This window comes from Camelus bactrianus, chromosome 8 (genome assembly GCF_048773025.1).
Source record: "Camelus bactrianus isolate YW-2024 breed Bactrian camel chromosome 8, ASM4877302v1, whole genome shotgun sequence".
Classification (NCBI taxonomy): domain Eukaryota; kingdom Metazoa; phylum Chordata; class Mammalia; order Artiodactyla; family Camelidae; genus Camelus; species Camelus bactrianus.
This window is the reverse complement of record NC_133546.1, coordinates 14,689,267-14,704,797: the sequence shown is the minus strand read 5'-3', so window position 1 is coordinate 14,704,797 and position 15,531 is coordinate 14,689,267. Positions and strand designations below refer to the sequence as shown.

The following is a 15,531-nucleotide window of genomic DNA, read 5'->3' as shown; positions in this document are numbered from 1 at the left end:
CTTTCACTTAGCATAATGTTTTCAAGGTTCATCTCTGTAATAGCACGAATCAATTCTTCATTCTACTTCATTCTTTTTTTATGGCCTAATAATATTCCATTGTATGGATATATACCACATTTTGTGTATCTGTTCATCAATGGGTGGTCATTTGGGTTGTTTCCACTTTGGGGATATTTTTAATAATGCTGTGAACATTCGTATACAAGTTTTTGTGTGGACATGTGTTTTCATTTCTCTTGGGTATACACATATGAATACAATTGCTGGGGCCTTTGATATGTTTAGCCACTTGAGGAACTGCCAGACTGTTTTTCAAAGTGGCTGTACCATTTTATGTTCCTACGTGCAGTACATAGGGTTCTAATTTAACATTCTTGTCAACACTTGTTATTATCTGACTTTTTGATTATAGCCATACTAGTAGATATGAAATGGTATCTCACTGGGTTTTTAATTTGCATTTCCCTGATGAATAATGATATCTAGCATCTTTTCATATGCTTATTGGCTATTTGTATATCTTCTTTGGAGATATGTCTGTTCAGATCCTTTGAACATTTTAAAATTGGGTTATTTGTTCTTTCACATTGAATTGTAAGAATTCTTTATTCTAGATAGAATTCCTTCTTCAGATATATGACTTACAAATTATTTTCTCTCATTCTGTGAGTTATCTTTTCTCTTTCTTGATAATGTCCTTTGAAGCACAAAAGTGTTTAATTTTGATGAGACCCAATTTATCTGTTTTTTTCTCTTATTGTTCATGCTTTTGGTGTCATATGTAGGATCCATTGCCAAATCCAAGGTCATGAAGATTTACCCCAATATTTTCTTCTATGAGTTTTATGATTTTAGCCCTAGTGTTTAGATCTTTGATCCATTTTGAGTTAATTTTTATATTTAGTGTGAGGGAAAGATTGAACTTTATTCTTTTCATGTGGCTATCCTGTTGTCTCAGCACCACTTATTGAAAAAGACTATTCTTTCATCATTGAATGGTATTGGAACTGTCATTAACCCACTGAATATTAAATTCTTTCCTTGTAGCCAGTGCAGTGAACTTCTAAGTCCCAGACCTGTGTTCACTGTTTTAGTACTTAGTGTTGTACTTCCTCTTTCTGGGAAAGATTTTGTCTGTGCTTCATCTGCATACCCTACTTCCTTCTTTTAGTCTTTTAAACTTCACCCCCTACCTATATAGGGGTAGATACACCTTGTAGCAAAAGCAAGAACTTTGTTGGAATTTGTTTATTTTTCTACTAATAGATAATTTGAAGTCTGGATATTCTCTGTCTCTTAGTGATGTGAAAGCATGGATCATGTGTGCTTTTGTTTATGCTCCTTCTTGATCTTAAGTTTAGGGTTTTTTTTTGAGTGGCCAGGTGGGGAAATTCAGATTCTGGTGGCTGCCATTATCCTCTAGAATCTAGAAGCTCCACTGTTGTTGAATAAATTAAATTAGTTTGCATAAACATTTTAAACTTCTCATGATGCTTTTACAGAAGTCTCATTTTAAAATAGTTATGGCAGTCTACTGAGTGGGAGAAAATATTTGCAAATCATATATCTGATGAGGGGTTAATATCCAAAATATATGAAGTTATACAACTCAGTAGCAAAAATCAAATTTAAAAAATGGGCAGAGGATCTAAATAGACTTTTTTTTCCTAAAGAAGACGTGCAGAAGGCCAACAGGTATGTGAAAAGATGCTCAGCATCACTAATCATCAGGGAAATGCAAATCATAAACCACAATGAAGTATCAGCTCACACCTCTGAGAATGGTTATTCTCAAAAAGACAAGAAATAATAAGTATTTGCAAGGCTGTGGAGAGAAGGGAACCCTTGTGCACTATGGTGAGAATGTAAATTGTTGTAGCCACTTTGGAAAACAGTGGAGGTTTGGAAGTTCGTCAGAAAATTAAAAATACTACCACCATATGATCCAGCAATTCCATTTCTGGGTATTTATCCAAAGAAAACAAAAACACTGATTTGAAAAGATATATGCACCCTCATATGTTCATTGCAGTATTATTTACAGTGGAAACAACCTAAATGTCCATCCATGAATGAATAGATTGATGTTGTGGGGGTGTGTGTGTGTGTGTGTGTGTGTGTGTGTGTGTGTGTAAAACACACACAATGGAGTATTATTTATCCGTTAAAAAGAGTGAACTTTTTTCGTTTGTAGTATGAATGGATCTTGGAGATACTATGCTAAGTGAAATAAGGCAGACAGAGAAAGACAAATGCTGTATGATCTGACTTACATGTGGAGTCTAAAAAAATAAACAAAAAACCAAGCTCATAGATACAGAGACAGATGAGTGGTTGTCAGAGGTGGGTGGGGTGCAAAATGGGTGAAGGTGATCAAAAGATACAAACTGCCAGTTATAAAGTAAGTTTCATGGGGATGTACAGTATGGCCAGTATAGTTAATAATACTGTATTACATATGTGAAAGTTGCTAAGAGGGTACATCTTACAAATTCTCATTGCAAGAAAAAAAATTCTATAACTATATGGTAATGGATGTTAACTCAACTTATTGTGGTGATCATTTTGCAGTATATACAAATATTGAATCATGTTGTATACATGACATTAATATAATGTGTTTCAATTATACCTAATTTAAAAAAAAGAAATCTGAAAAAAAATAGTTGTTCATAATGTAACCAAATTAAGCAAAGCATGTTTTGGTTTACATAATTGATTTCTGGATTGTTAAAATCAAGTTTGTAATTTAATCTTACAGATTTTAGGTAAGGACAAGAACTATGGTGTTGTGTTTATTTTTATCCTAAACATGTAGCACTGTGTCTAGTATGTGTTAGATAGTCAGTAAACATAATGAGTTAATAAGGGCTTTATCAAAAAATTGATAGTTGGGGAGCCAAATATATACAATCAGCCCTCTATATCTCCAGGTTCTGTCTCCATGGGTTCAACCAACTGTCTACTGAAAATATTTGGGAAAAAAATCCCAGAAAATTTCAGAAAAGCAAAATTTGAATTTGTTGCATGTCTGGCAATTATTTGCATAGCATTTAAATTGAATTAGGTGTTATAAGTAATCTAAAGATGATTTAAAGTATACAGAAGAATATGCATAGGTTATACGCAAATACTGCACCATTTTAGATAAGATACTTGAGCATCCACAGATATTGTTATCTGCTGGGGTCCTGGAACCAATCTCTCATGAACACTGAGGGAAGAGCATATAGACCTTGCTTTCCTTCTTGAAAAATTTGTTTCTCTTGGCCTCTGTAACAGTATATCTGCTTGATTTTCATCTATCTCTGTGGCTGCTCCTTGTCATAAACTTTGAAGGCTCCACTTCCTTTGCAGTTCTCTTAAATGTTCACTTTTGCTTTTCTTTGCTGCATATTCTTCCCTGGGCACTTTAGTTCACTTCCATTGCTTCATTTGCCATCTATACAACTAGAAATCTATGTCTCTATCCTAGATCATTTTCCTGAGCCCCAGATCCATGTGTCCAACTGACCACTGAATATCTCAATGTGTATGGTCCATAGCCCTTAATTGAATAAATAACTTACCCTTTTCCTTCTTAGCTTTGATCCTTCTCTAGGATTTCTCAGATCTGTTTATGACATCAGCATCCCAAGCATTACTCCCCTCCCACCTCCACACCTAGTCAGTCAGGTATACATTACCTACTAAATATAACTCAAATCCTTCTACTTTTCTTCATCCTTGCTGTCATTATTAAAGACCAAGTTGTGATTACCTGGGCCATTGCAGCAGCTTTCAGACTTGCTCTTTTCCAGCCTAGTCTCTGTAGTGTAGTCAGAGTAATTATTCTTAAATGCATTGGATCATGCCACTCCCACCTTAAAATATTGCTTCATTCATTTCAGAAAATGGAATCATCAAGACAGATAAAGTATTTGAAGTAATGCTGGCCACAGACCGCTCCCACTATGCAAAATGTAACCCCTATATGGATTCTCCACAATCAATAGGTAAGAGTTGAGTTTCTGAAAATGTCACAAGTTTTACTCATTTACTCTATAATTTTTGTAAATAAAAATAGAGTGGGACACAGGTATGTATCTATTATTACCTCACTAATTTGAATTTTATGTCTTAGTAAGTTTCATAATCCAAACCATTTAAATAAAATGTTGTATATGAAGTGTCTTTTCTATTTTCTTAAACACTATGTGATATATATATAAGAATTTTATAAAATTTTTCTTAAAATATACTTTTAATGAGAACTTAGAGTTTAAGCTGCGTGCTGAGTTTTCTTTTAGGGTTCTTAATGTTGACTAAGGTTTTTTTGCATTAGCATCAGTTTTTAAAATCAACATTAAAGAGAATGTGTAAGTAAGTTATTACTGACTTCCCTGCTTCTCTTGCCCTCAATTTTTTGGTTTGTGCTTGTTTTTAGAAAGTTCTGTATTTAAGTCCTTCTCCTGAAGCAGGTTTTGCTGAACTGCTGAGCCTTGGCAGTGGGCGTCTTTGAGGCTTAGAGGTGCCTCAGGATTCTGTCGGCCAGCAGCCATGCTGTCTTCTTTTGAAGCACTTTAACAGTCAGCAGAGAAGATCCTGGGGAGCTTCTGAACCCCGAAGGCACCTGCTACCACCGCTCAGTGAAAATTGCTTCAGATGCAGAAGCAGGTATATAAGCTTTGAGAGAGCAACACTGGAAGAAAAAACTAAAAGCTAGAAACTAAGAAAAGATTGTATAAATTAACATCAGGTGATAGTATAGAGAGTAAGTTGAAGTAGTTCATTAATCTCAAGCTGCTCTGAGTGCCAGTTGTTCTAATTTTTAAAGGTGCCAAAAATATGAAACAATTTAATTTTGTGAAGATTTTGCATACTCAGTGATATGTGGAAGCTTACTTTTTATAAATCTGAAGACAAAACATCACAAATTTGTCAACTCAACTTAATGAACTTCTTCCTTTTTTAGCTAACTATATAGGAGAAGACATTTTTGGAAATAGTGGGGCTGTTCTGTTAGATGAGTACACGAGCCTTTGGCATGATTGTATTCTCTAATTGTAACTGTGTAATGACAGTACTCTAAAGTACAAAATCAAAGTGTTATTTTCTTGAGATCATAAAAATAATTATTATGAAAAATAACTTATGAAAAGAAAATAAAAAAAGAAAAATAACTTATGGATGTTAGAAAAGGAATTACACGGAGTACTTCATATGTTTTTGCAGCTGAATGTATCAGTAGTTCTCTTCTTTTGCAGGGTTCCAAGCAACAATCAGTGCTCCACATATGGTAAGTTAACTTTGGTCATTTGGGTACAAATGAATCACATTTTTCCTCTAAGACTGTTTTCTTCGGTAAAAAAGGTTTAAAGAACATTTTAAACTTCTAAGCATATCGGTTTTATCATCTGAATTATAGAAATTGGTAACAAGCATCTTATTCTTAATACAAGGTGTATAGAAGGAATTCTTTTTGGTAGAAGCTGTCATTAAAGTTTTTGGTGGTTGTCATTAGTATCTAATCTGATCATGTAAAGTTGGATATAAAAGGTTATTTATTTAGTGATGAGTTAATTAAGGGAGAGAATATTTTAAATAATATAATGAACATATTAAAGAAATCGCAAGTGTAATATTGTTTCATATTCATTAGGTACTGGTCGAGTATAGTAGCTATGTCTAGCTGTATAATTTTGAGAACGACCTGTTTTAAGTTTGCACTTTTTATCTGTTGCGAGTTTTCTTGGGTTTTAAATGTCAGTTATTTAAATAAGTGCTCTGTTGGTTTTTGGTGAAAAGAACAGTAGCTTTCCTGATTCTCTGCAAGTATTTGGAGTTGGAGAAATTCTTATTTAAACTTAAAGTCTTCTTTACACTAAGATAAATTCTGCGCATAAATTCATAATGAACTGATCATTATGCTAGAAGAAAAAATAGGAAAATTATTTATAAATGTTGAATAGAAATGACTTTAAAACGTAACCAAAGACCCAGAAGCCATTAAAAGACCTAATATATTTTGTAACATAAAAATCTGGGATTTCTGCAGAGAGAAAATATTACAAGCAAATTCAAAGAAGAAAAACTGAGGGAAATATTTGAAATGCATATGACAGTATAGGGCAAATTTCCATATATATATGTATATGGAGTATATATATGTATGTGTGTATCCTATAAATTAAGAAGTAAAATATCAGTAAACCCAAAAGAAAATGGATAAAGTACAAGAATGATAATCCATAGAGAAAGAAATACATTGACATTGGCATTTAAACAGATGAAAAGTTGTCATCTTCACTTAGATTAAGTCAACTGCAAATTAGCATTACAGTGAAGTACCATTTTTTCCCTATCATTAGAAATAAAAAATTTGTAACTTTGTATTACAAAAAGGAAACTGAAAGTCAACATATTTTTTTTTGGTCGAGAGTAAATTGATAGTGTTTTTGGAAGGCAGTTTGGCAGTAGCTATAAAGTGTGAAATAAATATACCTTAGGCTCTCAGTTTTATTTCAAGATATTTATCCCATAATATATTTGCACAAGGGCAAAATGACTAAAGACATTCACTGGCACATTATTTATAATAGCAAAAAAACCCAGTAATCATTACTAGTCCACTAATAGTGGATGGTTAATAAATTGTGGTATATCTGTACAGTGAATTACTGTGAAACTGAAATGAAGAAGCTCTGTAAATACGAATTTGGCAAGATTCTTCAAGAAGTATCATAAAAGTGGAATGCAGAAGAATTTTTAGAGTATTCTGTAATATAAAACAATCAAATAAATACACATACATAACTTCCTATAAGCGTGAAAACTAAAAATGATTTCTTCTAAAGTAGGGAATTAGATGATTGGAGGCATAGGAGTGGAGGTGAGATCTGCTTATCATTGTATACCTTCTGTATATTATCAGGTTCTTTTTTTTCTTCTTCTTCTTCTTTTTTTTTTTTTTTGCTTTAGGATAGGAATGGCTTTTGTATACATTACCTATTCGAAGAAATTAATAATTAACCAAAAAAAAATGTATTCTTAAGATCCCTGCACACAGTTTGAACTCCTTAAAATGAAAGATTTATGTGTTCATTTAATCCTAATAGCTGTTTTAGAGAATTGGTACCCAATATGTTTGGGAAATTACCCAGACGGGTATGTTTTCAGATAAATACAGTGTCAGTTTTCTTTTTTTTCCTTGAAGTTTGGTGCTGAGTGTTCAGTTCACTGCCAAATGAAACATAGCTGTAACTCCATGGCAAAGGGTGCATTTTTAAACAAAAATAATAGCTTTATTAAGATATAATTTACCTTTTTAAAGTACATAGTTTGTGGTTTTTAATCTATTCAAAGTTATACAAACATTACCACCATCTAATTTCAGAACATTTTCATCACTTCAGAAAGAAACTCTGTACCCATTAGCAGTTAGTTCCATCTCTCATTCTGCCCAGATCCTGGCAACTAGTAATCTACTTTTTGTTTCTGTGTCTATTCTGGGCATTTTACATAAATAGAATAATACAATATATAGCCTTTTGTGACTGGCTTTTTATATTTTGCACAATATTTTCAAGGTTTATCTATGTTGTAGCATGTGTACTTCATTTCTTTTTATTGCCAGGTAATAGTTCATTGTATGGATATACCACATTTTGTTTATTCATCAGTTGATGGGCATTTGGATTGTTCCCACTTTCTAGCTGCTATGAAAAATGCTATTATGAACATTAATATATAGGTTTTCATGTGTGCATATATTTTCAGTTCTCTTAGGTATATACTTAGGAGTAGAATTTGCTGGATCATACAGTAATTCTATGTTTAATATTTTGAGGAACTTCCAAGGTGGCTACACTATTTTACAGTCCCACCAACAATATGTGAAGGTTCTACTTTCTCCACTTCCTCCTCAACACTTGTATGTTTTATTTATTTTGTCCATCCTTGTAGCTACGAAGTGAGTCTCATTGTGTCTTTGATTTGCATTTCCCTAATAATAATGATGTTGAACATCTTTTCATGTGCTTATTGACCATTTCTATAACTGTGTTTATTGAACCTCAAAGTCACAGATTTAGAATATTTTCCAAAGTCTTAATTATAGAAAAATGTGAAATGGCATCCTGGTAGTAGGGAGCATACTTAGCCTCCAGATATTGAATCCCAAATACCATTTCTCACTGAAAGAGACTAGAGCTTCATGGAAAAGTGACTAAATTTCAGAAAGTGAAGAAGTACTCAAAGGCTAATGGGGATAATGTCAGGAGGACATAGGAGAGCAGGTTTGAAGAGACTCCCAGAAGCCAAATGGGAGACAATTTGAGAATCAAAAAATGATAGATAGTGAACATAATGGATTGTAACACAGTGAATTCAGAAACAAAAATCCAAGAGTCAATAGAGATTGAAAAAAAAAAGAAAACAAGGCAAGAAAAAAATGAAAAACAGGAGAATACCAATTAATAAATGTGGAAGGAATAATAGAATTTTAAAAATCATTTTTTTGTGGAGTTTGGGTTTTTCGAGGATGAGCCACCCATTCTCCTTGCTTGGCCCTGTAATAAACCTTTCTCTGCTCAAAAAAAAAAAAAAAATCAGTTTTTTTTGTAATCATCAACATAATAATTGAATTAGGCAAAGATCATCAATTAATCTAAAACCATTAAGAGGAATGTTGTTGGGGGAAGATATCCATGTAGTCTCGAATGATTATTCTACATGTTACTTATTAATTATAAAGAGAAAAATATACTTTGAAAATGGAGTGATCTAGTAGTTACCATGTTTACTGAGTGGTAAAGCTTGGCAAGTTTAGCAGTAAGACAGCCCAATGTTATGTGCATCCTGATATGGTGCAGTGGGAGGTGCCCTGTGTGGTGTTCTTGCTAAAGGTCCTTGATCTGAATCTGTGAGGAAATTGACACATCTAGAATGTGAATTATTATGCAGGGCAGCCAACTGGACAGGACTTTTAAAAGGAGCCAGTACTCTGATGAACAAAGAAAAGTGGTAGGTGGAACAGAGGTACGGGGAGAATATTCTGGACTGGCAAATGCAGTGCATGAACTTTGAATGGATTGAGGGGAAAACAGAGAAGAGTTTTGGGGGACAGCTGAGGAAATTTGAGTGTGGTGTGTATGTTGGATGATACTAAATTTATTATTTTCTTGAGTGTGGTAATGGTGGTGTGGTTGCAAAGGAGGATGTCCTAGTTTGTTTGTTGGTTTTGGCAGGTACATGCTAAAGTATTTAGAAGTGTCGTATTATGATGTCTACAGCATATTTTCAGATGGTTTGGTAATATAGTATGGTACAATATAAGCAGTTGGTGACTATATGGGGAGAAAGGGTGTTCATTGTATTTCCAGTTACTTTATTTCTTTATTTCATACAAATATGATACTTATTAATGGAAATTAAACTTTTCAGGGACTCCAGATCATTTTTAAGAATCTGATAAAAGCTACAGATCTTCTTCCTGAAAAAAGTTCACAAACTCTCTGTTATTAGAGACTCCATCCTTTGGGCTAAGCCTCTTGTCTAAAAGCAATAGCTTTGACTAAATAAAATGTCTCCAGCAGTCTCCTCAGTAAAAGTTAATCCAGTGTGTTTCATAGAAACCTCATTAATTGACACTTTCTTGTTCCACTGGTTGATGTTCATAATAATTCAGAGTTAGTATCCTGCTGTATCATTTTGAAACATCAAAGAAAGATAGGTTAGAGTTTTAAAAATTTTGAAACAATCTCAAACTTAGACAAAATTTGCAAGTACACTATGAAGAACCTTTCTTTCTTTACTCCATTTGAAAGCAAATTCCTGAAATGATGCCCCATCACCCTCAATTACTTGAGAGTGTAGTGTATTTCCTACAAAGGACATTCTCCTACACAACCACAGTATAGCCATCAAAACCAGGACATGAACATTGATACATTACTACCATCTAATGTTCAAACTCCTTTCAAATTTTTCCTGTTGTCCCTGTGGTGTCCTCAATAGCAGAAGGATCCAGTGCAGAATCACTACTCTTTTAGTCTCCTGCGATCTGAACCAGTTCCTCAGCCTTTCTTTGACTTTTATGGCCTTGATTCTTTTGAAGAAGTCAGGCCAGTTATTTTGTTGATGTCCTTCTGTTTGGGTTGTCTAGTGTTCCCTCATGATTCCATTCAGGTTATGCCTCTTTGGTGGGACTATCACAGAAGTGATGCTGGGTTCTCATTACATCGTGTCAGACAGAGTACAGTTTTGACTTGTCCCGTTACTGCTGATACTCACTTGATTAAGGTGGTGTCTGCCAGCCTTCTCCACTGTAGATCTAATAGTTTCTTATTTTCTCTCTTTTTATATTTAACTACCTTTTCTAACAGTGAGAAACCTGGTTCCTTTTTCCTTAATATATTTATTCCATCAATCCCACGGTATATAGCCAATTTCCCCCCACCCCTCTCCTACTCTACCTTCTCCACCATTTATGTCTGACACCTGGCACTGATCCACCGTGTTGTGCAGAAAGCTTCCTCATCTAGCTTGGATTCTGACTCCTATTTGGATCTGCTCCCATATGTAAACACAGATGCCCTCCTCACCCTGCTTGGACTCTGACACTTCTACCTGGACGCTGTAGCTACCTCCTCTGCCACCTGGGCGTGGGCAACTAACTACCTTGCTCAGCCCAACTCAGTGGCTTTAGGATTGGCTTGTTTAGAAAGGGAACAGATGGGGCAGGATAGCAGGAGAAAAGGGAAAGGGGAGTAACCAGAATATTTTATTAACCAAGTCATTTTGTTCTCTAACCAAAAGTGTGAAGCCACTGATTGTCTGACAGTTACATGTGAGATTTCCTAAGAGAGAGTTTATCAAAAACACACTAAATGGAAGTAAAAGGTCGATTAATTTAATTTTGCCTGTATAAATGACTTTGAAGTACCTTGAAGAATAGCAGCATCAGGTCATTGTGCTGTAATAGTTGAATTTTCATTAATGTAAATGTTATACCTTTTATTTGTAAGTCCTTTCGAGTTTATGACATACTTCCATACTTCATCACTTCTGTTTACAATGGTACTTCTGTGGAGAAGGCAGAATCAGAGCAACTTTTTTCTCTCCATTTTAATGATATGGAAACTGAGGAATAAAGAGCTAAAAATAATTTCAAACGTCATGGGGCTAATGAATGCAGAACTGGTAGAATCTAGTACTCGGGACATTTAATCCAGGGCTCTTTTTCATAGTACTAGTGGTTTTTACTCATTAGGCAAGAAACTCTTTGCAAAAAAGTCTATATGAAAAATTGATAAATTTAGACATTTCTCTATTACTCTTTTCCCAAACACACCAGTCTACATTTCTGTGGAACCTTAATGACTTTCTAGAACATGGTTTGAAAATCCTTGTGTTATATGAGGCTGCATCTATCAGTGGCCTTCTCTTTTTATGCTATTGTGGGAAAAGATAGCCTTAACTTCTTTCTTTTTTAAAAAAAAACTTTTTAGTATGGAAAAAATTTCCAACACCACACATGCAAGTAGAATTGTATAATGAACCCTTACATAGCCATCACCCAACTTCAGTAATTACAATTTGTTAATTTTGTTTTATCTAATTGTTTCTCTTTTGCTGAAGTATTTGAAAGCAAATCCCAAATGTAATATTATTTCACCCCTAAATACTTTAGTATAAATCTGAGAGACTAAAAACACAACTACAATACCATATCGTACCTAACATAGTTCCTTAATATTGTCTTATACCTAGTCCGTGTTCAAATTTTGCCAGGTTTTTCAAAAAATTCTTTTACAGTTAATTTGCTTAAATCAGGATCCAAGCAAGATCCTTCCATTGCACCTTTTTAGTCTTTTTAGTCTCTTAATTTTAACAGTCCCTCTTTTTAAAAATGCCATTTATTTATTGACAAAACTTGTTCATTTGTCCTATAGAAGTCCCCGTATTCTAAACATGGATAAATGTTACCTAGTGGTATTTAACTTGTTCTTTTTTTTTTTTCTTTTCAAGAACAGTTCCTAATGGTTCTTTTGTTGCATCACATCATACACAAATATCTGATCACCCACTTTTAGTGATTGGAATAAAAGTATTTCAAAACATTTTTGTTAAATTATAATATAGATGCAATAAAGTACACAAATCTTAAGTGTATGGCTTGATGAATGTTTACATGTGTACAAATGTGTAACCACTATGCACATCAAGATACAGAACATTTCCTGCACCCTAGAAGGCTCCCTCAGTCAGAAAGGTTTCTTTTCTTGGTCAACCTCCATCTTCTAGGTAACCAGTATTCTAGCTTTTATCACCTAAATTAGTTTTCCAGAATAAGGAGTTTCTGTTCTATTCTCCATTTTGAATATTACCTGTTCCTGATAATTAAAATTAAAAAAAATTTTTGACATAATTTCACACTCACAGAAATGTTATAAGAATAGTACAAAAAATTCCCATATACTTTTTACCCATATTCCCCAAATGTTACCATTTTACTGCATTTGCTTTATCATTTACTTTCACTATTTCTCTCCATAAATATATATATATAAATATATACACACACACACATAATTCATAAATATGTATGTATCTTATGAACTCTTTGGGAGTTATTTGCAGGCAGAATGCTCTTTACCTTTAAAAATAGGGCATTCAGTTACATAATCACAGTACAGTCCTCAAAATCAGGAAATTAACATCAATACAACATTGTTAGCCAATTTACAAACCTTATTTAGATATCAGTTGTTCTAGTAGTGTCCTTTATAGGAAAAGAAAATCGCAGGTCAGAAATTTCATTCAATTGTCATGTCTTTTTAGTCTTTTTTAATCTGGAAAAGTCCTTCAGTCTTTTCTCATGGTCTCAAAAGTTTTTATGAGTACAGGCCAGTTATTTTATAGATTGCCTGTCAATTTAGATTTGTCTGATATTTCTTCATGATTAGATATGAGTTGTGCATTTTTGCCTGAAATATCCCATAAGTGATGTATTTTAGCAGATGTCATGTGATAACAGTGTGTCCCATTATTGTTGATATTAACTTTAATCATCTGATTAACATAGTTCTAGTCAGTCAGGTTTCTCTACCAAGAAACTTCTGAACTCCACTGTAAAGTTACTATTTTTCCCTTTTGTAATTAATGTGTCTTGGGCAAACACTTTGAGATGATGTAAATATCCTGTTACTCATCAAATGATAATTCACCAGTTTTAGCATCCATTTATGATTTTTACCTGAATCAGTTATTACTGAAATAATTGCCAACTAGCAACCTAAGTTCATCATTCCATCTATATTTGAAACAGTTGGAAACAGTTTCCCCCTTTTTTCCATTTATGTATGTATAAAAGAATGTATTTACTTATTACCGCTGTGGATTCATGGATGTGTATTTTTGTCAACCAAGAGCTGGTAGTGAATGTGCTATTGCTACTGGCTCTGATGATTTTTAATAATGAACATACCAGGCATTTAAGGACAGCTTTTGAGATAACATTTATTAGTTCTAACCTCATATTTTGGAAAAGCACTGAAATGTAAGTTTATAAAGAGGATGGAGTAGATAAGGCTTTATTTCTTGGTTTGATCCAAAGCATAACCAACATGATTTTATTTGATTTACAATTTATGTATACTGTAAACAAACATGTTCATTTGGACCCCTTAATTCCACTTCTAGGAATTTATCCTACAGATACACTTTACAAGATTATTAAAAAGATTATTTATCTTACAGATACACCTTTTAAAATTATTTCATCTCTTGTTACAGAAGATTGAAGCCCACTTAAATATCTCTCATTAGGCATATTGGTTATTATAATGTATTTATAGAAGAATATACTCCTCAGCCATAAAAAAGAGTGAACACACTGTTTAAGTATTGACAGGGAAGCTCCCTCAAGATTAACAAATTTATAAATGCATATGTATTTGCTAGTATATACATAAAATGAATACATTTGGAAGAAATCGCAGGAAACTGGTAACACTGGTTGCTGGTTGCCCTCAGGAAGTGAGACTGGTTGTGGACTCACAGGGGTAGGCTGGAGACTTTTTATTGTAAGTCATTTTGTAGCTTTTGACTTTGAATTTGAATTTAAATTATAAAATTCACACACTAGAGATCTAAAATTACTGAAACACTTTATCTAAATGCAAGAATTTTAATCAAACAAGAATTTTCTTATGTAATTCCTGTGTATAAGTATATAATATGTTTTCATTGTTTTGGTAGATGACAATAGTAGGAAAATTGGTATAAAGCTAGCAACTTTATTTATATGCCATTGTATGTATACTTTATAGAATCTTGAAAAAAAAGAATACTTGCTTTGTTTTCTTTTGGCAGCATGCGTATGCACTAGAACTTCTCTTTGATCAATTGCATGAAGGAGCTAAAGCTCTTGATGTAGGATCTGGAAGTGGAATCCTTACTGCATGTTTTGCACGTATGGTAAGAGCTTTGTTTTCCATTCTGGCCTGACAGAAGCATATTATGTGATTTGGCTATATATTTTTTTCACTAGCAGTTTTAAGGGTTTTTTCTTCCTTTCTTTATAAGTTCTATTAAGATAGCAGTTGGAATATGTATCACTTAGGTTTTTTTTGGTTGAAGTGACAGACCATTGAGTCCAAACTGGCAGAAGTAAAAAGAAATTTATTTGGTTTATATAATGAAAAAGTCTAGAGGTATATCTGGCTTCTTGTATGGCTGGATTCAGAAGAAGATGAGATGATGTTATGGATAATGGGTTTCTCTCCAGTTCTTGGTTTGACTTTGCTTTCTTCCACATGTTGGCTTCTGTTGGCTTCATTATCGTATGTGCTCCTGTGATTGCAGAGTGACAACCAGTAGCTCCCAGACTTCATTCTTCCCAGTTCTCATCTAGCAGAACATAATAAAGCCTGATTTCCAGACACTCCTACAGGTTTATCAGGATTGAAGGAGAGCTTTTTTTACATTAAGAAAAACGCACTTAGGAAAATGCCTTGTTCTTTATACTTCAAATTTTATCACCGGAGTCTTTATCTAGTAAATGACTATCCAGAGTGTAAGTCTGGAGGCCTACTCAAGCACCTTGTAGTAAAGGTTCATCTCTGCTCAGATAATCAAATGAGGTTGATTATGAGAAATCTTCTTCCTGGAGGCCAACTTGGAAGGTTCTGGTCTAGTTAAATTATGGTTTATGGATCCTTTTTGGACTAGAATCCATTTATTTTGCTATGAATACATAATCGACGGACTACCGGAATGTAAGCTCCAGGGAGGTGGGAATTTTGTCTGAATTGTTTTCATTGATGTATCCTAAGCATCCAGAACAGTGCCTGGCACACAATAAGGACTCAAATATTTCTTTTCTGTTGTTTGACTTGTTTTGTATAAGTTAAACCCTCACTAATGGGATATAATTAAATACTAGGAATGCTATTTAATTAGTGACTTGTTCTCTATACCTAACATATTTATGGTTTCAGAGGCATAATAATTTAAAAAGTCATTAGATTTCTGTGTTATCTTTTC

At 33.6% G+C, this 15,531-nt stretch overlaps 1 protein-coding gene across 7 annotated transcripts in view; it reads left to right on the top strand.

The window, feature by feature from the left end:
* The window catches only part of PCMT1 (protein-L-isoaspartate (D-aspartate) O-methyltransferase), a 43,520-nt gene that overhangs the window by 11,293 nt on the left and 16,696 nt on the right, over positions 1-15,531 (top strand). For all 7 annotated transcript variants that reach the window (XR_012508541.1, XR_006728577.2, XR_012508542.1 and 4 more), the window contains 3 exons: positions 3,894-3,998; positions 5,250-5,281; positions 14,359-14,463. Coding sequence is in view for 4 of the 7 variants with exons in the window: in XM_074368177.1 (XP_074224278.1) it covers positions 3,894-3,998; positions 5,250-5,281; positions 14,359-14,463 (242 nt within the window). In the remaining 3 variants the exon portion in view is untranslated. The remainder of the gene's footprint in view (positions 1-3,893; positions 3,999-5,249; positions 5,282-14,358; positions 14,464-15,531) is intronic.